This window comes from Kogia breviceps, chromosome 1 (assembly GCF_026419965.1).
Source record: "Kogia breviceps isolate mKogBre1 chromosome 1, mKogBre1 haplotype 1, whole genome shotgun sequence".
Lineage (NCBI taxonomy): Eukaryota > Metazoa > Chordata > Mammalia > Artiodactyla > Physeteridae > Kogia > Kogia breviceps.
The window spans coordinates 190,287,738-190,311,872 of NC_081310.1; the positions used below are offsets into that span (position 1 = coordinate 190,287,738).

The window sequence follows — 24,135 nt, forward strand, 5'->3', positions numbered from 1 at the left end:
CCTCAGGCCCTGGCGGGGGGAGCTCCAGAAGGACTTTGGAGAGGGCCCCTACCCCCAAAACACACAGACAGCTGGTCAACCTGCTGCCAGCAGCCAGGCGGGTCCCCGTAGAGGATGCTTAAGGCTCTGTGGACTCTCCAAGGAACCACACGTGGGGACCCCGCTTTGTCAACCCTGGCTCAGCCAAGGAGGAGGCTGAGGCTGCTGGAGTGAGGGAAACTGGGCCACAGGCTCGTGCTTACACATGAGGACAAGCATCATAAGACCTGGTGGGAACCTGCTTTCATAACTCCCTGCCAGGAAGGGCGGACAGGAGGCGTGGGAACCCAGGCCCCAGGCCTGCAATGCCCACGTGACCACCAGGGGGCCCCCAAGAGCTCACTCAGGGCCGGCGAACGGGGCCTTGCTAAGGTGGCAAGTTAACGCCCTGGATGCTGAGAGGAGGGACGGACGGCTCTGGCAATCAGCTTTATTTTTTCTCAGGAGCCTCCGGTTGGGAGTCATACAACCCTCAGAGGGCATCTCTGCGTGCCCTTGGCGACAGAATATACCAATGTCCTCTTTCGTGAATTTGATTCTTTCATGGAGCACCCACCGTATGCTGGTTTTCTGCTGTCTTGCATTCTGAGTTCTGTCCCGAGGGGGATTTGTCCTTCAAGGCAGGTAGCACTTGTTTCGTGGAGAATGGGACGTGGGGCCATTCTATGGGGCCTCTTCAGTGCTAATAGCTGAGCTGCCTACTTTGCCGAGGAGGTGAGCTGGGCTGGAGGGGAGGGGTGCATTATGATGGCGGGGCGGGGGAGAGAGGCAGGACCTCTGCCCCACCTCCTTCACCAGGGCAGCTGAGGGGCCCTGTTCCATCTTGCCAGAGGCTGGCTCACTTTGGGGCCGGAGGGTTTGTCAGGTTGGAAATTGCTTTCTTCAACTAGAACAGAGAACAGAGTGGGGAGGATGTAGAGGAGATTGCAAGGGGGGGGGGGGGCGCCAGTATAGTTTGACTCCCCTGAGGGTTGATTCTGGAGTGAATTTTACAGCCAGTGCCTCCCTATTGCATAGATCAGATCATCGAGGCCCAGAAAATGGCAGGGCTGGCCACAAAATAAGGTAGAGGTAGCTGGACCAAGTGGCTAGCTGCTCTGGGCCAGGAATTGAGGCTCATCAGAATCCCATGAGGCGCACCCCCCCCCAATTTTTTTTTTTTTTTTTTGGCCTTGCTGTGCGGCATGTGGGATCTTAGTTCCCCGACCAGGGATCGAACCCACGCCCCCTGCAGTGGAAGAGCAGAATCCTAACCTCGGGACCACCAGGGAAGTCCCAAGGCCCCTCCAAATTTGATGGCAGAATGTTGGTGCCCCCAACCTCCCCAGCCTGTTCGAGCGTGGCTCCTCCCCTTTGCTCCACCCTCGGGACCATGGTACCTCCACCCAAGACACGAAGCCCACAGCTCTGCCCTGAGACGTCACGAAGAGGGACTGAAGGTTCAACAGCTTGAAGAGGTTGTGTGCCTGCAGGGGGGTGGTTAGCAAACACTGGAGGATAGGTGGCACCCACCCCAACCCTCTGGCTTCAGTTTCTTCCTAGCTTGGGAGCTTTGAGCAGAGGTGAAGGCTCGGGCCAGGCTCTGTCCCAGTGGTGCCCACCCCACCTTGTTTCTGAGCCTGGGAGGGCTGGACAGCTGTGATGGTGGGTGGGAGACCAAGACCTGGGCCTGCAATGTCCAGTGTGACCACCAGGGGTCCCCAGAGTCCACACAAGGGACTAGTGGAAAGGACCCGTTTTTCAGCATCATCTGGCGTCATCCACTGGCACAGAGGGGTTTGGGCCACCCTTAGGTCCCCAACCTGCTTCTGTCCCTCCATGACCCATGTGCCAGGCTCTGTGCTTGCAGGGGGGAGGGGATCAGCATTCAGAGTGATTAAGTACTTTGCCCAAGATCACACAGGCAGAATGTGGTGGACCTGAAATTGAAACCCATGTGTGCCTTGATGAAAAGACATATTTTTAACCACTGTTTCTCTCCATCCAGAATCTTCTGTTTCCCAAGCTCTCCCTCTTCCCTAGTCTCTACATCATCCCAACAGCCCTGGAACTGAGAGGGCGGGAACTGCATGCCCATTCCACAGGTGAGGAAGCAGGCACAGGAGCAACAGAGAGACTCATAGCATGTCCAGGAAGCTGGAGCCAAGTTTCCCTCTCAGGCTCTTCCCCTGTATTCCAGGGCCCCTGTCTGCCCACGGCCCAAATTTTCCCCATTACCTGGTGCAGGGAAGTCTCTGGGGACAGCTTCAGGGTCACTGGCTCCACGGGGCAGCCCCCAGCCAAGATGTCCTGCAGACACTGCTGGGGATGGGGGAAGGGTTATGGGGGCCTGGGACAGCTCGCCCTTCCCCAGGCAGCCCCTCTCAAACCACAGGCTATCAGCTGGCCTCTCCCCTCACAACCCTGCTGACTCCCCATCCTCTACTGACACCTCATATGAGCACTCACCTGGTGTCCTGGAACCCAAGAGGATGGCTCAGCCTGGAGGGCCTGCACCAGGTGTGCCCTTTGCACGGTGCCCACCAGTATCTGAGACTCTGGACAAGGGGAGAGGGAGAGGAAAAAAGCCACGTTATGAAAAAGGAACTTACGTTTACTGGACAGCTACGATGTGCCAAGAACTGTGCTGGGTGTTCTCATGACTCTCGGGAACGTACAGCATCTATGGGTCAGGAACTATTATCACCCATTTTACGGAAGAGGAAACCGAGGCTCAGAGGCACAGAGAGGTTAGTTGTCTTGCCCAACGTCACTCAGCTTCTGACGTGGAGGAGTGGTAGCTGAGGGTGGCCAGGTAAGGCTGCCAGGGGGCCGGGAGGTAAAACCTGCCCACCCCAAGATGCCCCACCTGGCAGGGCCTCAAGGCAGGAGCAGGTCTGGGACATCTGCATGAAAATGTCTGTGCATCAGGGCTGGGCTTTGTCCCTCATTTCCCATAGGAAGTTTCACTGGCTCAGCCCAGTGAAGGCATGAACCCGGAAGGCCACCATGTTCTGAGGTCCTCCTGTGTGCTGGAGGCTTGGCAAGCCTCACTCCAGGGTATCACTGGAGTCTGCAGGTATTTAGTTTTGAGGGACAGGCTGACATTTTTGCTTTTTGTCCAGTAAAATAGAAACTTTACAAGTGGACATGCAAATGCTCCCTGTTTAAAAACAAAAACAATCAAAGCTATTTCTTGGTTGAGCAGCAGGGTCCCACAGGCTTGGCCTGTGTTGGTTGGGAACTCTTTGCTTCCTGTGGCTCTAAGGGTAGAAGTGGAGTTTGTCTTGTTCTAGCAGAGGTGGTGAAGTTTCTTGAGGGTTCATCCACGTGCAGATATTTTCAAATGTGATGTTTGGCGTGTTCAATGGGATAATGTTATAGGTGTCCCAGTTTGGGTGGGGAGAAGGGCCTGGCGTTTGGGATGAGAACCTCTGACAACTCTGTCCTCCCTATTTTCCAGATGTGGCAACTGCAGTTCATAGAGCTTAAGGGATTTATCTACAGTTCTGCTGCTCATAAATAGCTTTATGCCTCTTGGGGTAGGTATGGGGATGACCCATACGGTTGTGCGGGTTGCTCACTGCACAAGATACCTGCCCAAAGGACAAGTGGGGATCAAAATCCAGCTGTGCTATGCTTGCCAAGTGTGCATTTTGTTTCATTTGCACAAAGGGGACATATGGGCTGACAGTGGCCCTGAGTGGGGCATGGCTGTCCCCTCCCTACGCCCCAGCTTATCTTTCCCACTCATACTGTTCTTGTCCTAGAGAGAAATGATGCTCTCTAGCTAGATCCTCTCCCAAGATTCAGCTTATGTGTGTCTTTTAACAAGGGCCCCCACTCATTTTTCTCTAAAAGGATGCCTTTCTCATGGCAACAGGGTTGAGGGAGATGACTCAGTTGGGGAATGCCTGGAGGGGAGACTGAGGGAAGGAGCCTTCTGGGAGGCCCTAGTAGTGCTCCCATCATCCTACCCCGGCTCCCCGAGTAGGATGGCTATTACCTCCATTTTACCAATGAGGAAACTGAGGCTCAGAGAGGTGAAGTGACTTGCCCAAGGTCACACAGTTGCAGAGCCTGGTTTTGGATCCAGGTGCCTGATAAGTACAATGCCCTGCTTTACCCATTCCCGGGCCTGACCCTCCCAGGTCCAAGAGGAAGGTAGAGAGAATGCGCCCCTCCCCATCTGTGCTCCCCCTTCCTGTTGGGCACCTGTGCTCTCCACCAGGGGGTACTCGGCAGTGTCTGTGGAGGTCACGACCTTGACCACCTCCTCCTGCGGTGTGTCCTTGGCCAGCGTGGTGACGGTACAGTTCATGAAGTGCTCCACAGTTACATGGCGAGAGCTGGGGCAGAGGGGTGCTCCCATCAGGTCCTGGGGTGGCGGGTTATCCAGACCCCTGGACAAGCTGGGGGGACCCAGGAGGAGCTTTGCTGCTTCTCCAGCGTGGGCAGGGTCTAAGAGAGTCCTGGGATGAACAGCTCCTAGCACCCCAAGGTGGGGAGGGAGGAACCTGGGGACCAGCTGGCCTGTGGCCTGGCTCTGGATTCCCAGCCCTCTGGACCCCTGTCTCCCCTCTAGACCAGCTCTACTTTGCTCTGTTTTATTCAGAAGCCATCCCTGGAGAATTTCATTTGAAGAAAAGTTTCATGGCATAAAGGGAAAAAAGAGCTTTAAAGTTTGAAAATCACGGGAGTAACCACCCCCATTTAACAGATGGGGAAACTGAGTCTGGAGAAGGGGGCAACTTGCACATGTTTGGAGCTGGGCCTTGGACCCAGGACTCTCAGAGTCTCTTAGTCCTCCTTCTCTGGGGACAGAGGCTGCTCGGCCCTGTCTGGTTGAGTAAGGACCTCGAAGCTCATTTCCATTGCAGTATTCCAGTCCCACCTCCAGCTCCCAACGCCCCAGTGAGGACAGCAGAGCAGGAGCAGGGGGAGGGGTGGGACCTCCCAGACCTGGTGCTGACTCTCTGTGTGACCTGGAGCAAGACATGGCACCTCTCTGAGCCCCACTTTCTGACAAATGGGCGATATCTGTCCTCTTGTTGTGGAGACCGACTGATGACCAGTAAGACGCTGAGGCCCAGGACTCCCCCCGAGGTCACACGGGGAGCTGGAGAGAATGGAGACTAGGGAGCAGCCATGTGTCGGCCCCTCTCACACTCACCCAAGTCCAAGGTCAGCCCACCCAGACACCATCACCTCAGTCAGCCAGCCCGAGCAGACACCGCTCACCTGATATTTCGGCACCGGATCCACGGAAGGTATGGCAGCTTCTTGACGATGATGGTGCCGTCATAGAAGGAGGGCTGGCAGCTCTGGGCGACGGCGTTGGCTGCCAGCACTGCCATCAGCACAGGTAGCGCGTGCACGATCTGGCCGGTCAGCTCGAAGGCCAGCAATGCTGTGGAGATGGTGTGGGTCACAGCCCCTGAGAAAGCCGCAGCCCCTGCAGGGGGCAGAGCCAGGGAGCGGGGCTCAGGCCAGGCAACAGCTTCATGCAGAGGGCAAGGCTGCTGTGACTATGGCCATGGGCTGGGGTGGGAAGTGTCCAGAGGCCACACATTGGCCACTGTTGGAAGTGCCCTATGCCTGGGCTTGGTGAGGGAAAGATCAGTAGGGAAGAGGGGGCATCAGGGACAAGACAGGAGCTAGAAGAGTAATGGAGGCTAAGGGGAGGGGCTCAGGGAAGGGTGGGGCTCATTGGGAGGCTAATGACCTCCCCACGCCCCGCAGAACTGCTGGCTGATTCTCCGGGTCCAGCCCAGACCCACGATGTTTGCCCATCCGGTGGGAACCCGGTTGACTCACCTGCCAGGGCATACCCCCCGGGCATGATGGGGTTGGTGACACCTCCAGCCACGATGCCCTCTGGGAAGGCAACAGAGAGGGCCTCCCCTATGAGGCGCCCGATGGCAGCTCCTGGTCACAGATTTAGGGTGAGGACAGGGAGCCAGGCTGATCCGGTCCCCACAGCCCTCCATCCCTGGGGATCAACCTCAGTACCATCCTGGGGAGGTGGGTGGACCAGGAGCCATGTCCCCATAACCCTGCGTCTCTCAGACCCTCAACACCCCAGACTCACCGTAGATGAATATGGGCATGAAGTACCCAGCAGGCATGGGGATTGTGGTGGCCAGAATCATCATCCAGAACTGTGGGTGGTGGGAGCCGAGGGGGCAGAGGTTAGAGGCAGCTGGACAAGAGTAGCCAAGGGAGGGACAAGACAGGGGACAGGGGGCTTTCCCAGGGAGAAGGAGGACGCCCAGGAACACGCCCATCGCCAGGATCTGGGGTGAGGGAAGGTGTGCCCAGGGGAAGGATCCCCACCCTGGCAAAGTGCCTACTGTGTGCCTGGCCCTGTGCCAGGGACTCTCCTTTCTTCCCTCTCAACCTTCCTTGATGTAGGCACAGTAACTCGCCCATTTTAAAGATGAGGAAACCGAGGCTCAGAGAGCTGAAGCAACTTGCCCAGGGCCACACAGCGGGCAGAGGTCAGGTCAGGGAGTCTGCGTGAAGGCCTAGGCCCTGCGCTACGTACATGCTATGGGAGGTACCCCATCCCGCCCAAGGCTGGCCTCAGCTCTGCGCACATCCCTGGCGACCCCGGGAGCCCACCTTCATAACCAGGAAGAAGGCGAGGGTCCCAAAGATGGTGAACTGCGGGTGGTACCATTCGAACCATAGGTTCTGTGGGTCGGGCTCCGAGGGCCAGGGTGGGGACGAGTTCCGGGTCATCAGCGCCCAGGAGATATTGTCGAACAGTGAGTCCAGATGCTCCCTCATGGACAGCTGGAGAAGGGGGCAGCTCGGAGCTCTGCGTGAGGGCCGGGCGGCAGTCCCTGCCACCCCCCCCACTGCCTGACCCTGCCTCAGATCCTCCTCGCCACTTCCTGTTGCGGGGAGACCTTGGGAAGGGCTCTGGCCCTCCTGGAGCTGCACAGCCATCCCCTTATAGGTGTTGTGGGGATTAAGGGAGATGACGGGCACGAGTTGGACAACGACTGGGCGTTCCCCCCTCTGGCCACCCCAGCTCAGCACCCCTTACCTGAGAAGCCATGAAGCGGCCCACGCCAGGGGGATAGGTGATGGAGGCGAGAACCAAGGCGGCCAGAGCCGAATACAGAGGCTTGCTGTGGGGTGGGGGTGGAGGGCCAGCTCCAGTGCCAGCCGTCCTCTGCCCCTCCCCCCACCCCGTGGAGCAGCCCCGCCCCCCTGGGGGCTGACGCCGAGGCAGGAACGGGAGGAAGAGGCACAGGAGCAGGGGACTTGTGGGGGTCAGCCCCACACCGCTCGGGTAAGCAGGGCTCGGGGCTGATAGGAGAGCTTGGGACAAGGCAGGCTGCCCGCCAGGCAGGTGGGACCAGGGCAGGACCGGCCAAGGTGGGGGAGGGCTGATTCTGAAATGCCAACGCCAGGGGCAGACAAGGTTGGAAAGGAGAGGGGGCTCAGTAAGGGGCCGGGGGCTCCACGGGGAAGGAGGGGTTCAGTGAGGGGGAGGGAGGTTAGTGACGGAGGGAGGGTTCAAATATTGGGGTTGGGAGCCTAGTAAGTGGGGCAGCAGTTACTATGGGGACCTGGACAGGGGTGTTGGTGAGGGGGTGGGGATCTCTATACAAGGCTCAGGAGAGTCTAGGGGCATCACCCTGAGGGGTCCCTGGCCCCCATTCAGAGCCCACCTGGTGGCCAGCAGTTTGGAGAGGACCCAGTTGGTCTTGACAAAGGCGAGGAACGTCCGCTGACAGAAGAGGTAAGCACAGCTCAGGATGCCACAGATGGCCCTGCAGGGAGGGGAGGGGAGTCCAGAGCCCCTCGCCGGAACCGAGGACAGCAGTTCAGGCTGGGGGAGGCCCCCAGTTGGGCTCTTGAGGAGCCAGAGGCATCCACTCACCCCAGCGCCACAAAAAAGAAGATCTCTGGCAGGTCAAAGGGGACATCTACCCGGAAATTGGTCTTGTAGAGGGAGGTGATGGTCTCTGGGAAAGGAGGGGAGTGGAGATCAGGGACCACAATCCTACCGCAGCCAAACCGAAGGCTCAGAATTAACAGGCAGGAATGGAGGTGCTGCCACGTCCTGCCCCCAAATACCCTTTCCCTGGCCCTGCCTCCCCGGCCAGACTCATCCTCTTCTACCCTCGGAGCATCCATCCTTCATGCTCAATACAGGTCAGTTCGTTTCCACACTTCCAGAAGGAGGGGAGTGGAGAGGAGGAAGAGAAGACAGAGGAGAAAAGGGAGGAGGGAGAGGAGGGGGAGGAGGAGGGAAAAGGGAAGAGAGAGGCGAGAAGGGAGGGGAGGAGGGAGGAGGGAGGGAAGGCGGGGCAGGGGGCAGGGTCTAGGGCGGGGCTCACCCTGCTCGCTGTTGAAGACAGCCAGGAGGCGGAACATGAAGGCCCCACAGGTGGCAGCGAAGAAGCCCCTCCAGTAATCCCAGACCGAGAAGTGGGAGGACATGACCTCGATGCTGAACAGGACGCCTGGGGGCAACACTGAGCTTCGACAGACACCACCACGCCCATCCCAGCGCCCCGACCGCTCCCGTCCTGCGCTCCCACAGCCCGAACAGACAGGGCCACCCCTTCTCTTTGGTCCTGAGCTGAGGGGAGGGGAGGGCAGGGCGGGAGCCCCCTGCCCAGGGGACAGGCTTGTAGGCGCTCCTCTCGGCCATCTCAAACCTTACAACAGCCTTTGGGGTGGGGACGATTACAATCCCCATTTTACAGATGAGGAAATGAGGCTGAGAACTGAACTCACCGGCCCAGGGTCACACAAGGCGAGCTGAGTTGCAAACCCAAGTCTGTCTAAGGTGACCGTGAAGCATCTCGACGCCCACCCCCACCTCCACCCTGCGGCGGCTCTGCCCTCCCGGTAAGACTGAAGTAACAACCAAGACCGGATTAGCCGCCATCCTCCCTGCAGGTTCCTCCGCTGGGCGGAGGAGCGAGCTGGTCAGTCCGCCAGGGGAGGGACGGGGGGGTCGGGGGTGGGAGCCCGGGGTGCAGGGGGAGGGCCTCACCGCTGAAGGGCGCTGCGAACACTGTGGCCACGCCCACCGCCGCTGCCGCCACCAGCATTTCGTTTTGCTTGCTCTTGTTCTGCGGGGATCCGGAGTCCCGCGCTGAGAGGCAGCTCCCGCCCTCCCCCCACCGTCTCACTCCTCCAAGGAGGGGGGGCCCATGAGCCCCTTACCTCAGACTCCCCAATGGCCTTGGTGCGCATGCGGCCCAGGTAGGCAGCGATCATCACAGACAGGTGCACGAAGGGGCCCTGCCAGAGGAGGTGTGCGCACAGGGCACAGGGTCCGCCCCTTGGGGGGAGCCGGGGCCCTTGCTCCTCCCCTTCCTCTCCCTCAGGACCCAGGGTTGGGGGGGGGGTAGAGGGAGCCTCATCCAGAGACAGCCCGGCTGCCCCACCCATTCCCTATGCCTCCATCTCCCCAGTTTCCTTTGTCACACTCTGGGGACCTGGCCTGTCTCCTCCCCGAGACTGAGCCCCGCGAAGGCAGGCCCTGGCCTGAGTTCCCCCTGACCTAGCTTCGGTGGGGATGGAGAAAAGGCAGAGGGCGCAGGAGGGCAGGGTGGGGCGGGGTGGGGTGCTCTCATGCCGTCCATACCACTTTGCCCAGAAAGATGGTGCTGCCCGTGGCCAGGGTGCAGGTGAGGCCCACCACCTTGGCCCCGAAGTTCTTGATATCCAGGTAGTCCTCCAAGACCACGCCCGACAGAATGGTCTTCAGCTCCGGAATTCCAGAACCTTGGCAGGGGATGGATGGACGGGGTGGGGGTGGGGAGCAAGAGGAGGGACAATCTCTAGATAAACCCTTATCACTTTACCCTGCACAGGGTTTCACATCATGATCTTGTCAGGTCTCCTAAACCCTGTGAGTTAGAATTCCTACACTCATTTTGCAGATGAGGAAGCTGAGGGTCAGAGAGGGGATGTGAATTGCCTACTACGTTCTTCTAGCTGGTCCTGCCAGTCAGCTATTGCAGGATGCGGGGGAACCTAGGAGAGAATCTCAGGCCACCCAGATGCGTCCCTGCAGCTCCCCTGTGCTGCTGGCCTGGAGCTGAAAGCAGAGCTGAGAGGCCTGGAAGAGATGCTCCCTTCCGTGAGCCCCTCCCTGGGGAACCATGGTGCCGGCCCAGAGGAGGCCTCAGAAAGGGAGCAGAGCCGACAGTGACCCGAATCAAGCAAGATCTGTCCTTCTGGGGCTTCCCTGGTGGCGCAGTGGTTAAGAATCCGCCTGCCAATGCAAGGGACACGGGTTCGAGCCCTGGCCCAGGAAGATCCCACATGCTGCGGAGCAACTGAGCCCGTGGGCCACAACTATTGAGCCTGCGCTCTAGAGCCCGCGAGCCACGACTACTGAGCCCACGCGCCACAACTACTGAAGCCCGCGCGCCTAGAGCCCGTGCTCCGCAACAAGAGAAGCCACCGCAATGAGAAGCCCAAGCACCGCAACAAAGAGTAGCCCCCGCTCGCCGCAACTAGAGAAAGCCCGCGCACAGCAACGAAGACCCAACACAGCCCAAAATAAATAAATTTACATATATAAAAAAAAGATCTGTCCTTCTCACTGTGTGACTTCAGGCAACTTAAACAACTCTTCTGAGCCTGGCTTCTCTGGCTGTGAAATGGGGTTACTGTTTCCTGCCTCCCCCCATCAGGAGCCCCGAGGGACAGTGGGCACTGAGAGGCAAGGCAAACAGGCGAATGGCGTGGCAATGGGCTTACCTCCCGAGAAGGGCGTGATGCTCTGGGAAAAGCCTGAGGAGAAGGAGACCAGGGCCACAGGGTACACGGTCCAGGAGAGATACCGGAGTAGGTGGCTGTCCCCAATCTCCCGGTACAGCCACTTGTGTGCTGGGGACAGCTGGGAGTCAGGGAGCCATCCACAGGCTCTGCAGCCCTCAGGCACCCACTTGCTGGCCAGGAAATGGAGGCTCAGAGAGGGGTGGCCCAGGACCACCCAGTAAGTGGCAGAGGAGGCAAGAGTAGGACCCTGGATCATATCCTAGTGTTGGCACTCCCTAGCTGAGTGACTCTTTGCAAGCCATTCAACATCTCTGAGCCTCTGTTTCCCCATCTGTCAAATGGGCTCTCAGATGAGGTCTGGTGCATGGCAGGTCCTCGTAATGCCACCTGAGCAAGTCTCCCAGAGAAGGTGTGTTAGACACTTCCTGCCCCATGCTCCCTCTTCCAGGGAGACCTCAGGGTGGAGAGAGGCTGCCGAAGCTTGGGGAGAGAATGTTCTATGCCTGGTGGTCTAGACAAGTGTTCTCCCCCACAGTCACTGAGCTGAGAGCAAGGAGGGAGGAGAAGGAGCAGGGGCGGCAGGAAGCGGTGGGCATAGAGCTCAGAGGACGAAGGAATATTTGGTCTTTCACTCATTGTGCAGATGAGGAGACTGAGGCCCAGAGAGGGGCAGGAGCCTGCCCAGGGTCACACAGCAAGTCAAGAGCAAAGCCAGGACCAGACCCAGGCCTCCTCCCCCACCCCCGCTGCACCTGGCGGCCCATCTGGCATCCCAAAAGCGTGCTCGAAAGCCCCGGGTCCAGAGCAGGCGTGCATGCCGGGGAGGGGTTACCTCGGACCACACGCCCGACAGTGAAGCTCATGGTGTAGCTGATCAGGGCCATGAGAACCCCGAGGGTCATCAGGAAGTACCAGTCCTCACCCATGCGGAACAGCTTCTGCTTCAACCACTCGAGGCCACCTGGGGCAAGGGCATCGGGTCGGAGCCCGGGGCCCAGTGAGGGCACGGGGCGGGGGGGGGGGCAGGGGCTGTGTGGGGCTGGAGCCAGGTGGTCCAATCCAGGGAGGCTGGGAGGGGGCTCTGCCCCACGTGAGAGTCAGCAGGATTTGTGCAAGTGAAGGTGGCAGCGCGGTGGGCGCCAGACCAGGAGGGGACCTTTGACCCACCCGCCCCCCCCACCCCTGCCCCTTCCTGAGGTACTTATGGAAGAACGACGACGGAGGGGGCAGGGTGTGGAGGGAGGGCTGGGAGCTACACTTTCTGCAGCATCAATGCAGGGGCCATAGCTTAGAGGACACGAGAGTCTAGAGAGACTGCTCTGTTGTCCCAGGACCAGTGGGGCCGTCCTGGTGTCAGGCCAGAGAGCACCCACTGGGCCCCTAGCAAGGTCCCCGGCACAGTGATCAGGCCCGGGGGGCTGCGTTCCCAAAGGGCAGAGAGCAGACATCTAACACGTCTGTCCCGCAGACTGGCAGACAGATCCCCTCCCTCCCCGCCGCCCGGGGGGGGCGGCAGCTCTTGGGCTCCAAGGTGGGTGGGGAGGCGGACCTGGGGAGGGTGATGTCCCGAGGGGTTTTCGACAGGGAGCCGGAGGGAACCTAGCTGTCACCTCGGATGCCTCGGCGGATGCGGGGACACGGGCCCCATAGCTCCTGAAGTGTCACAGGGTTCCCCGAGGAGCCCTCACGAAGCCCTACCAGCTCCTCCATCAGGCCCCTGAGGGAGTGGACAGGCAAACGGATCCTTGGTGAGCTGCCCCAACGCCCTTACCCAGCCACTGGGCCCTTCCAATGTCTACTTCCCAGACAGAAGGGAAAGGTGGCATTTCCAGGAGGGGACGTGAGTCTGGTGTGCCTTCATTCCTGAGGGGGTGGCCCCGAGGGCGCGAGTGTGTGTGTTAATGTTTGGGGTGAGGGCGGCGGTTCCCAGCTGTCCCCTCCATGTCCAGCGGCAGGTCAATCAAGGCAGGACCCCAGGCTCAGAGCCCCCTTCCCCATCCTGTGGCCACCGCTCCCACCCTCCCTGGACGTTTGTCTGCTTCCACCGCTGAGAGCAGTGTCCTTGCTCAGGGGAGTCACTGTCTCACTGTGGGGTCCCCATGGACCACTCTGACTCCCCAAGCCCCTCTCTGCTCCTCCTCCCACCCCCGGCTCAGGCCAGAGTCAGGAAAACCCCAGGCCCAGAAGGAGAAGCCGTGAGGGCGCAAAGGAGGTGCTGGCTCCCTGCCCCCCAGCCTCCTGCTCCTGCCCTGCCTTGCCCTGGTCCTGGCAGCTTCCATCCAAGTCCCTGCCCCAGCTCTGCACCCGGCGGCCCCTCACCTCTGTCAGTCCGCTCTGCTGTGGCCCCAGCCGGACCTCCTCTGACAGAGACGCCTTTGCTTTCAGCTCAGGTGCACCTGGACAGGTGTGTGTTCCACCAATCAACATCCTGGCCCCCCCTCCTCCCCGCCCCACCCCGCCGGGGTTTACCCTGGCCATTAAGAATGTCCTTGACAAACCAACTGGAACTGCCCCGGCCAGCTGAGTGGTGCAGGCCAGAGCAGCCAGGAGGGACGAGGGGCAGGGGCTCCCCAACCTACCAGAGCCGCACAGAGGTGGGTGGCACCCAACCCGGCTACCGGCTGGGGTACACAGGGCCTGGGAGGGGGAAGCTCATGACACAGCAGGATGGTGAGGGGTCAGCTGCAGGGGCTGAAGGTCAGGGCTCTGGGTTCTCAGAGCTGGGCATGGGAGGGGTTTGAAAGAGCAGAGAAGGAAGAGAAGGACCCATAGGGAAGGGGTGCTGTTATTACTGCATCTCTGCTATATACCAGGCACTGTGCTCAACCCTCCTCCAAATCAGTGAGTGCTCAGAGAAACCCAGCGGGGTGGGCAGTATTAGGCCATTTTAAAGAAATGGAGTTTCAGAACTTCCCTGCTGGTCCAGTGGGTAACGCTCCACACTCTCAGTGCAGGGGGCCAGGGTTCGATCCCTGGTCACGGAACTAGATCCCGCGTGCATGCGACAACTAAGAAGTCCGCATGTTGCAACTAAAGATCCCGCATGCCACAACAAAGATTCTGAGTGCCACAACTAAGACACGGTGCAGCCAAAATAGATGAATAAGTAATAAATAAATAGATATTTAAATAAAGAAACGGAGTTTCGGAGAATTGAGGCTGCTTGCTTGCCCGGGGTCACAGAGGCTGAGGGACAAAGTCAAAAGTTCCACCCAGGTTTGCCTGATTCCAAAGGCTTCACACCTCTCCGAGGTCCTGCCTTGAAGACCTGCCTTGCTCAGAGCTGAGGAGGGGGCCGACAAGCTGGAGCGGGGGAAGGGAATTGGGCAGAGGGGAGGAACTTGGGCTAGATCCTCATGTCCAGACCCTCCAGCCTGAGAAGACTGCCTCAAACCACAGCACCCAAGGGGCAGTGGCTCTGCTTGGGGCGTCTACGTAAATGCCACAGACCCTGTCCCACCCCAGCGGAATGTAGGAACATGCACATTAGGTCTGGAACCCAGTTCAGCCTTCCAGCACCCTTGTGGGTCAGGGACAGCGTCACCATTTTGCAGATAATAAATGGAGGATCAGAGAGGTGCAGTCACTCATCTAAGGTCACAAAGCAGAGGCTGAACCCAGACTTAGATTCTGTGGCTCTCCCTCTTCCCAGAGCTCCTCCAGCTCCTCTGGCTTAAGGCTTCAGGGCAAGGGTTTGGGCACAAAGCAGAGGATTTGTGCCTGATATCACTTTTAGAAGATTTGGGCAAGAGATCTGGGACAACTGCCCCCCCCGCTTCCAGACAAAGCCCCCTTTCTGAAAATCACGATGGCCCTTCAATGACTTGTTAAAATCCTGAGGCCCTGAGCCACCCTCTGCCCCTAGATGTCAGCCAAGGTCATCCCAAATAGGAGCATGTGTGTGTTGTGAGGGGTGGGATGGAGGCTTGCTGCTCTGCATGGACCTGGGCCCACCGTTGCCTCGGCTGCCGCAACCTGTGTACAGTAACAGGATCATTGGCCGCCCTGTTGACATCCCAAACCCATCTCTGGTCTCGGGCAGCTGCTGGCTCCAACTCATAGCCGGCATCGGCCAGCCAGCCAGCACCGCGTGTCCACACCGTCACCTCCGGCCCTGTGAGCATCAGGAAGCTGGGAGGAGTGAAGCAAAGGGACATGGTGCTGGTGGCAAGTCCCTCCCAAAGCCATTCCCCCCTCATGCCAGCCCCCAACTTCTCCCTCTCCTGCATCAAGCAGTGAAGGGTGAGAGCTTGATGCCAGAGCAGCTCTCCCATCCCTAATGGGTCCTTCACCGCTCGGAGCCTCAGTTTCCTCTTCTGTCCAATGAGGGGAGCCTGAGAGCCATGGCGGCATGGCTCGTTCTCTGCCTCGTTCATCACGAGTCCCCCAGAGCCTCAACGGCGCCCGGCACATAGCAGGTGTTCAGTAGATACCTGCTTAGTGATGAGTGGTTTCCGAACGCTGGCCTGTGGGCTGGCCGAGTGGGGACTTGATGGGAGCCGACTCCTGGTCCCTTCCCAAGACCCCAGATCAGAATCTTGGGGTACATGAGAAGAGTCTGTGTTTGTTGAAAGGCCCTCCAAGTGATTGGGGGTGCCCTCGCAGGTATGGGATTCAAGGCATTGGATCATCTCTGAAGCTCCTTCTGTCCCCGGGATCTGAAAGGAGAGACATGCACAGAGACAGGGGAAAGGCCTTGATGACCTTTCAGGGTCCCTCCTGGCCATTGAAGTCAGTAGATCCAGTGCATGTGTGGGGGATGCCTCAGGGATGGGGGGAAGCGGGGGAGAGGGATGGTGGGCGGGGGTGGGTAATGAGATCTGACGTCCAGGAGCAGTGACTCAGGCCCTCAGCGCCATGACCTTGTGTCTGCATTTAGCCACTGGCTCCTGTTTCCCTGGCGGGTGACAGGCTTCTGGGTCCCCCACCCCCACCCCCGCCATCTTTCCATCTCACCTCAGTGCTGGTAACTTCCTGGCAGCCCTACTGGAACCCCGTCGGCCAGGATGGGTGACACAATCCAGGTAGGAATCTCCACCAGACAGACAGATCCCTTTGGCTCCAGCCACCACCCTGACCCCACTTCACGGACTACCAGCACCAGAGGTCACTCGCATTGATGGGTCCCCCCGCCAACCGCCGCAGGGAGGAAATGTTGTGGGAGCCAGAGAAAAGAGAAACAGTCCCTACCTTCAGGAGCCCCCAATCTAACGGGGAGACAGGCAAACCCCCAACCCAGGGAACTGCCAGTGTGATAGGGGAGAGAGGACCCAGGAAGACCACGTCACACTCAGGTGCTGGGGTGGGCAAAGCCAGTTGGTACAGCGGGCACCTGGGCAGGCCCCCCCCCCCCCGGTGTGGGCTGCAGCAATCAGAGAGGGCTCCATGGAGGAGGAGGAACCGGAGCTGATCTGGGAAGGAAGGGCAGGATTTGGAGCGGGGAGCAGACGCCCCACACTGCAACCTGGGCAGCAGAGGACCCCCGGCCTCCCAGAACAGCCTTCCCTGCTTCACCCCCTGCTCCCGCATGATCTGTGCATGGGCAGAGGGGCTTCTCAGGGGGTTCGGGACCAGACTGTCTCCATACACGAATGTTCAGGTCACCCCGGCCTCCTGGGGGGTTTGGATCAGATAAGACAGGGTTCAAATACCAGCTTTGCCATTTGCTCTTGTGCAAGCCCCAGGCTCCCTGTGAGGCTCTGTTTCTCTATCTATAAAATGGGAATACCATCTCCTTCCTGAGCAGGGTGGGGATCAAATGAGGCCATGCTGGAGGGCTCACAGCCAGGAGCCGGTGCCCAGCAGGCACCTCAGAAGTCAGAGCTAGAATGATCGTCTTGCGGAGCTCTCCTTTTCCTCTGACGGAGACCCTGCCCGCTGCCACCCCCGGCAACTCCTCTGAGCTGGAGATGTCTGAAGCAGACGTTTCCTGGGAACATAACCTTCTGTATTGTTAAGGACCATTACTAAATTATCTGCTCTCTTCCCCTGAGTCCAGGCCCAAGCCCTAGCCCGGCCTCTGCTTTTTCCTCTTGGGTCCCGAAATGTTCCAGAGTTGGGAGGTCGGTGAGGTGGGGGGAGGGAGATAAGCATGAAATCTGGGTCCCCGTTGGAGCTGGCAGGGGAACAGCTGCACATTCTATACCACCCCCCCCCCCGAGGGCTGTCTCAGTCCTTCCTAAGTGATGGCTGTGAACGTTATCTGCCCTGAGGGAGGGAACCCCTCGCCTCATACAGGGGTCCAGCGGGTGGGGGTCCTCCACGCACCCCTGACCTCCTGACCTTGCATCTCCCACTCTCCGCAGAGCCAGAGGCTTGGGCCTTTCTGCCCTGATCACCCACACCTAGATCCCTCTCCCCAAGGGCTGGAACTTTGGGGGAGAGGGGACGGAGAGAGACAAAACCCTGTCCTCAAGGAGCTTGCAACCTGGTGGGGGGAGACACAGAAACACCGAACACACACAAGGTCCTGAGGCGGGCCCAGGGGTCTGAGTGGCGAGGGGACAGCATGGGTCCCCACCTCGTTGCCGTGGGAGGCTCCGGGGCTGGAGTTATCGGCCTGGAATGCGGGGGCAGTGAGCTCAGCCTCATGGGCCTGCTTGTGTTGGACTGTCAGCAGTGCCGTCTCACTGGAGAAGATTTCCAGCCCCTCTGGGCCACCGAGAGGACTAAATTTAGCTGGTAGACAAGGGGCTGGCCCCGCGCCCAGGGACGGTCGGGCCTTATAAAGCGGCGGTAGTCGGGGCCCGGCACGCTCCCTCCGAGCCTGCTGTCCACGCGCCCTCCTGTCCACCCTGCCCTCTGGCCAGGGCCCGGCCGCCCGCCCGTGGATGAGCCACAGGACCTCCTCCACCTTCAGAGCGGAGAGAAGCTTCCATTCTTCCTCCTCCTCCTCGGCCTCCCACACCCTTCCCGCCCAGGAGCCACCCATGGAGAAAGCGTTGAGTGTGTTCTCCGAGGATTTCGGCAGCTTCATGCGGCCCCACTCGGAGCCCCTGGCCTTCCCAGGCAAGTCCCCAGTGGGGAGGGGAGGCGCCAGGGAGGGGACACCTGCTCCAGGGCACCATCCGATGCGGCTGCAGCTGCCGAGCTGCCGGGAACAGGTGCTGTACAGCTGCAGCCGCGTGTGACCACCAGGACAGATGTAGCCACAGAGACAGACGTGGCCATGAGAACAGGCAGGCCTTCAAGAAACAGCTCTGGCCTGGGGCTCAGCTACGTGCACCCTCCTCCAGGCCTGGGGTGGGTCACTACAGACATATACACACACCCACCCCACCTGTGCTGGGTAAGGCCCCATCACACCCCCCAGCGCTGCAAGAGGGAGGGTGGGTGGCAGCTACTGGCTGGCTGAGGGGGAGCTCAGGCCCTGGGGCCAGCCCCTTCCCTCCAGGAAGGGAGCCGGAGACCTGGGTTCTGAGTGCCAGCCCGTCCTCTGCTCTGCTCACGGCAGCCCTCCCCACAGCGCGTCCCGGGGGGCAGGGCAACATCAAGACCCTGGGAGATGCCTATGAGTTTGCCGTGGACGTGAGCGACTTCTCCCCTGAAGACATCATCGTCACCACGTCCAACAACAACATCGAGGTGCGAGCTGAGAAGGTGAGCTCGCTCCCCGCCCCCAGACCCTGGGCCCCACGCCTGTACCCTCTGCCCCGTGTCCCCACTCATCCCGGGACCCCGCACCCTGCCCAGTACCCCCCAACCCCCAGGACAAACTAGAGGCCTCGCTCCTGTAGCCGGTGGGCCCCGGGACCCCGTCCCCGCCTCTCTCTGCCCCAGGCTCCCAGATCCTTTCTTCCGGAGTCCAGAGCAGCTGAGGAAGCCACAGGGGATGGGGGAGCGGGGGAGGGATGTTGCGGGGAGGTGAGAAGGGACATGAGAGGGGGGAGATGCAGGCTGAGTCAGGACAGCCCTTCCTGTGGGCATCTGGAGAGGTGGGGGGCTCACTGGTCCCTCACCTCCGGACCCCTGAATTAGGCCCAGGTTGCGCAGAGGCCCTGCAGTGCAGGGTCACACACCCCCCAAACCCCACTCTCCTTCCACCCACAGGTCTCAGGGTCACTTGGTCAGTAGGGTCTCCGAGTCCCAGTGCCCAGGAGGCCTGCACCCTGGAGGAGGGTGTGGCCCTCGCTGAACAGGGATGCTGCCCCCAGAGGGCCAGAGCCCCTGATGCTCCTTAGGGAAGAGGGTCGGCCCAAGGCTGCCCCTGGATCCCCCTTGGCCTGGCTTTCTCCCCTGAGCACAGGAGGCTGGATGCCCGAAGGGCGCCTCTCAGGGAAGCCAAGGGCTGTGGGCACCAGGACCAGTGGGCAGCACGTGCCAGCCCTGCCACCCTCGCCAGTGACTCAGCCGCCCCAGGCTCCTCTGGACACTATGTGCTGGCTGAGTCACACAGGAGGGGCCGCTGGCCGAGCCCTGACGGTGGACACCGTGTATCCGAGTATCCAAGAGGGCTCAGCTCTGCTCTGTGCCATCTCCTTGCTGCTCAGGAGTTCCAGATTCTGCCCCTGAGTCTCTTCCCCATCTGAGCTCCCCCGACCAAGCCCTTGCCTCTGTCCCGGGACCACTGGAGCTCCTCTAAGCACCTCGGCACCTGTCCCTGCTCAGCCCTAGCCAGCCCCTAGGCCGGGCCTCTGCACCTGAGAGCAGAACCCCTCAGCACGTGGGGGCCCAGCTGGGGTTAGACTGGGGAGCAGGGGCTGTGGCTTGACGTGAGCAGGACAAGGTGGGGGGCAGCCTGCCCTGACCCATTACCCCTTCCCCAGCTGGCAGCTGACGGCACGGTCATGAACACCTTTGCTCACAAGTGCCAACTGCCGGAGGACGTAGACCCCACATCGGTGACCTCAGCCCTGAGGGAGGACGGCAGCCTCACCATCCGGGCTCGGCGCCAACCACACACGGAGCACGTCCAGCAGATCTTCCGGACCGAGATAAAAATCTGAGGGCCTCCCCCTCCCTTCCCCCAACTCCCCCATCTTCTCCCCCACTGGCCGGCCAGAATTACTCTCCTGACCCCCTCATGACAGCTTCCGGGACGCTCAGCCCAGGTTCAGGCCCTGACACCTCCACCCCAGGCCCCAGGTGGGTCACATCCTCTCCAATGTGGCCTTTTGCTCTACCCAGGCCAGGCCAGGGACCCCCTTGCGTCTCCCGTGGCCCCCAGATTCCAGATGTGGCCTCGTTCCCTTAATCCAGAATAAAGGGATTGGGATGGGGAACAGGAGGTCCAGAAGAACCCAGTTTGGGGAAGGGGCATTGGGACAGGCAGGATCTCCGGGCAAATAATCTGCAGGGCAGACAGACAAATTCTGATCTATGGAGTCTCTGCAGGACAGGAGCAGGGGGACTGGGGACCTGGGACCTGGGACCCCCTTGGCCAAGGGGAGGGGAAGAGGCAGAGGTGCCCAGCTCAACTGAACTGCCCGGGCACAGGGAGGCCAGGGGAGACAGCCACGGTGGTCCGTTTCCCCTCTGCGGCTCTCCAAGCCCTGAACCAGTTGCCAGGCTGTCTGCCCACAAGGTGCCCCAGCCGGCCAGCTGTGCCAGCGCAAGGCCCCATTGTGTCTGTATATAGATGGGGCTTTTCCAGTACAGCTGGTTCCTGATAAACCGTGTGAACCGTCTGTTACCTGCTCGTGCCCCCAGGTAAGCCTGGGCCAAGGGGTGGGGCTGAGCCTTCTCCCTCCCACCCAGACACCTGGGCTCCCGGGGCTGCCTCCACCGCACACAGGTTACCCAACAGAGGAAGCGTGTCTGGGCCTTTGGGTCCTCAAGGTAGGACCCCAGCTTCCTGCCCACCTTCTCTTGTGGCCATTCACCTCCCCCATCCTGCCCTCTATAATCCATGAAGCTATAGGCTTGGTGTGTGTATACCACACACACACACACAAACAGGCGTACACACATGCACGTGCACAGTTACCTCTGTTCTTTAAATAGTAAACATTACCGCTGGTTAAAGCCAAATTCGGAACGTTCTAAAACCAGATTTACAATCTCCATTCTTCTCAATGGGGACAGAGACTGAACAGTTGAGCACCCAACTTCACCACCGACGGTTGGATTTGAACCCACGATGTCAGAAGCTGCTCTCAAAGGGCCCTCCCAGCCCTCCGTGCAGTGGGGGGTAGCTCTCTCCTTCTGCCTCTCAGCCTGAGCACCCTGCGCCCACAGTTTCCTGCTGGAGAATGTCCTAATCACAGGAAGAGTCCCACCCCAGTTCCCTCCTAGTCCCCAGTCCAGGGCAAGGACCTCCCGTCTGCCTTCATTCTGGGGATCCCCAACTGCCCCCGGTGACCCTGGCTCAGTCTCCCACATACAGAAGCAGGGGTGATGGGTAAGGGTGGTTCCCAGTTAGTCGGGGCCCCTGGAGCAAGTGGCAAGGCCAGCCTCGGCCCTCTGTACCTCTTTGGTCAGTGGTCTGTAAGGTGCCCTCTCACCCCTGCCATTCTGGGGCCCTTAGGAAATGACTGGGTGGGTGGTGCAGAGGAGGGTCCTGGCATTGTACCCTGCACACACAATAAACAACAGAATCATGGACTTCTGGAGATCACCCGCCTGAAGTTTTCAAACTTGGGATGGGGCTGGAGGCAGCAGAGTGCGAAGGCCGAGGATGAACAGACACACCTTTCTTGGGATTTGGGGGCAGGGGTGGTAGCTCAAGCAAAGTTCAAGACCTCACAGAAGTGTGGGTGTCCTTCGGCCTCCTCCTTTGGCTCCCAGCCCCACCAGGGCAATAATCTGGGAATTATTTCTCTGAAAAACCTTGCATCGCCTTCTCTTCCAACTGCCAGCCCCTGCTACTACCTGCCAGGCACTGTCCCAGGCACAGGGACACCAAAGTTGGGCCAGCTGCACTGGGTTGCTCTTGAAGCCTATCTCGTACCAGATGGGTTCAGAGGACCAGAGACGCCAAGTGACTAGCCTAGGGTCACACAGCCCCAGGGGCCTAGCCCGGCTGAAACCTGGCTGAGAAGCTGACTGCGCTACTGAAATCGGAGTTCCAGGCGCTCCTCCGCGCAGCTCGGTGCAGAGGGAAGAAGGGGAGGGAAGCGGGGCGAGCGGTATTTCCAGCCTCTGTGACTCACTGATTCCACTGGGCTATTTGCAGCCCTGACACTCATCGGCGAGGAGTTGGGGGGAGGAGCCGGACCAGCTTTCCCCCTCCCTCGACTCCCACTTGGGGTCAGTCTCACCTTGGCGTCCCGACCCCAGCGGCGTCCCTCCCTGGGCCGGGCTGGCAGGAAGCTGGGCTGGGAAGGGGGCATTTCCTTAAGTCACCAGTGGGGCCGAATACTCCCCACCCCGCAGGCCCCAGCAGCCTCCTCCCCACATGCCGGTTTTAGAGGATGAGGGCTGCGCCGTGGACAGAGCGGCCGCTGGGGACTGGGCACGTCTAGAGTGAAGGTGCCCTCCTGCCAAGGTGACCCTGCGGAAGAGGAGGGCGGGGACGTGGGGACTGCAGGCTTTCTTTCGCTGGCTCCGCCCCCTGGCGCCTGGGCTGGCCGCCACGCTTTGTCTCCACTGGTTCCCCACACTTTCTGGGCTAAATATAGGCCTGGCTGCGGGCCCTGGGCCCCGCCCCCACCCCGTGAATAATAATTATATCAGCCCCACCCATTGAGCACCTAGTGTGTGCCAAACACAAGCTCATCCCCACAACAATCGCAAACGCAAGGTAGGTACCAAGGAGGACAGGAGGTTCAGAGAGGTCAAGCAACTGGCCCAAGGTCACCCAGCTTGGAAGTGGTATGGCTGGAATTTGAATCATTGTCTGTGACTCTAGCAGGTCCTCTGCTGGGTCGCCCCAGATCAGTCCTCCACCACCAAAGGGCCGAGGCAGCTTCCCTGCTCCCTTCCTGTACAGGAAAGGGGAACTCCTACATCTTAGAGCTTTTGGAGTGGGGGTGGGCAGGAGGCCGAGGCGGTTGAAAAGATGCAGCCTTCTAGGGCTAGAGACCTGCAAGAAGGTCCAGGTCAGGTGGTGCCAGAGGTGTGTGGAGGACTTAGGTTCCATCACTTTCAAAGTCCTAGCCCAGGCCAAAAGCCTCCTCCTCTAGAAAGCCCTACAGAGCTACCAGCTCGGAGTCACAGACAGAGCCCAAGGAACGCTAGGTTCAAAACTTGTCTTTAAAAGAAGCTCAAGGGGCTTCCCTGGTGGCGCAGTGGTTGAGAGTCCGCCTGCCGATGCAGGGGACACGGGTTCGTGCCCTGGTCCGGGAAGATCCCACATGCCGCGGAGCAACTAAGCCCGTGAGCCATGGCTGCTGGGCCTGCGCGTCCAGAGCCTGTGCTCTGCAACGGGAGAGGCCACAGCAGTGAGAGGCCCGCATACCGCAAAAAAAAAAAAAAAAAAAAAAGAAGCTCAAATTCAGATGAAAGGAGCACATGCCTGGGGGTGAGGGCAGACCCTGAGGCTTGGTTGGCCAGCCCTGTGTCCTCTGGGAGTCACTCCAAACTCCTCATGGTTTGATGGTGGGACCTAGGCCCAGGGAGGGGTAGGATCTGGCCCAGGGTCACACAGCAAGTCAGTGGCAGAGATGAGGTGAAGATCCAGGACTCCAGAACTTCAGACCAGAGCTTCTCTATTAGACCAACCCCCCATCCCCACGCCACCCTTCCCTGACCCACCTCCAACATTGTACCCCTCCATCTCCCCCCGGCCCCCATCCTCTTCTCAGTCTGCCTTGGATCCCAGTTCTGCCATGGCAGAATTTGCCTTATTCTGCTCTCTTGCTCCCAAGCCTGGCATGGGAAAGGAGCTAAGTAAATGTTTGCAGAATTTTTTAAAAAGCTAAGAAGCCCCAGTAAAGCGTGGAAGGTCAATTGTGGACTCTGGAATCACATCGCTTGTCTTCAAATCTTGGCTCTGCTGCTCCCGAGCTTTGTGATCTTGAGTTAGTAACTTAACCTCTCTGTGCCTCCGTTGCACCATAAAATGGTGCTTAATAGGAACTACCTGCTGTGGTCGTTCTGTAATTCACTTAAGGGGCTTGGCACATGGTGGTTGACTCTAGCCCACATATGCCATGCATTGAAAATGCCCAGAAGGGCTCATTTAGAGCCCTGTTATTTCATTTAGATTTGGATCCTGACACCCCCAGTTCACCCACACTGTCTCTGGCTCCATCAAGACCAAGACTTGGGGGACTTCCCTGGCGGCACAGTGGTTAAGACTCTGCGCTCCCACTGCAGGGGGCCCAGGTTCAATCCCTGGTCAGGGAACTGGATCCCACATGCATGCCGCAACTAAGAGTTCTCGTGCTGCAACTAAGTAGCCCACGAGCCGCAACTAAGGAGCCCTGCTACTGCAACTAAGGAAGACCTCCTGCCGCAACTAAGGAGTCTGCC

General features: G+C 59.7%; 2 protein-coding genes and 1 long non-coding RNA gene across 14 annotated transcripts; 2 read left to right on the forward strand and 1 right to left on the reverse strand.

The window, feature by feature from the left end:
* Positions 1 to 411: 411 nt before the first annotated feature.
* LOC131758559 (chloride channel protein ClC-Ka) lies at positions 412 to 22,202 on the reverse strand. 11 transcript variants are annotated; one of them, XM_067016643.1, is made up of 23 exons: positions 21,981 to 22,202; positions 15,216 to 15,440; positions 14,737 to 14,913; positions 13,102 to 13,178; positions 12,393 to 12,499; positions 11,615 to 11,743; positions 10,762 to 10,890; positions 9,638 to 9,777; positions 9,214 to 9,291; positions 9,041 to 9,119; positions 8,376 to 8,501; positions 7,916 to 8,000; positions 7,704 to 7,805; positions 7,073 to 7,157; positions 6,643 to 6,816; positions 6,110 to 6,179; positions 5,836 to 5,946; positions 5,260 to 5,473; positions 4,234 to 4,367; positions 2,488 to 2,576; positions 2,257 to 2,340; positions 1,419 to 1,505; positions 412 to 925 (listed from the first exon to the last, which is right to left on the reverse strand). In XM_067016643.1, exons 5-23 carry the CDS (start codon positions 12,490 to 12,492, stop codon positions 878 to 880), a joined length of 2,064 nt encoding a protein of 687 aa, XP_066872744.1. In that variant the 5' UTR covers positions 12,493 to 12,499; positions 13,102 to 13,178; positions 14,737 to 14,913; positions 15,216 to 15,440; positions 21,981 to 22,202; the 3' UTR covers positions 412 to 877. The 11 variants fall into 11 exon arrangements, with proteins under 11 accessions (XP_066872744.1, XP_066872751.1, XP_066872757.1 ...); XM_067016650.1 differs by lacking the exon at positions 21,981 to 22,202 and adding an exon at positions 17,303 to 17,456; XM_067016656.1 differs by lacking the exon at positions 14,737 to 14,913.
* LOC136792809 (uncharacterized) lies at positions 7,240 to 10,588 on the forward strand. Its single transcript, XR_010837267.1, has 4 exons — positions 7,240 to 7,321; positions 7,697 to 7,774; positions 8,748 to 8,892; positions 9,936 to 10,588. It is a non-coding gene; the product is annotated as an uncharacterized lncRNA (long non-coding RNA).
* HSPB7 (heat shock protein family B (small) member 7) lies at positions 17,405 to 21,324 on the forward strand. 2 transcript variants are annotated; one of them, XM_059066761.2, is made up of 3 exons: positions 17,405 to 17,790; positions 18,248 to 18,381; positions 19,548 to 21,324. In XM_059066761.2, exons 1-3 carry the CDS (start codon positions 17,613 to 17,615, stop codon positions 19,725 to 19,727), a joined length of 492 nt encoding a protein of 163 aa, XP_058922744.1. In that variant the 5' UTR covers positions 17,405 to 17,612; the 3' UTR covers positions 19,728 to 21,324. The 2 variants fall into 2 exon arrangements, with proteins under 2 accessions (XP_058922744.1, XP_058922734.1); XM_059066751.2 differs by having other exon boundaries at positions 17,484 to 17,790; positions 18,236 to 18,381.
* Positions 22,203 to 24,135: the final 1,933 nt, after the last annotated feature.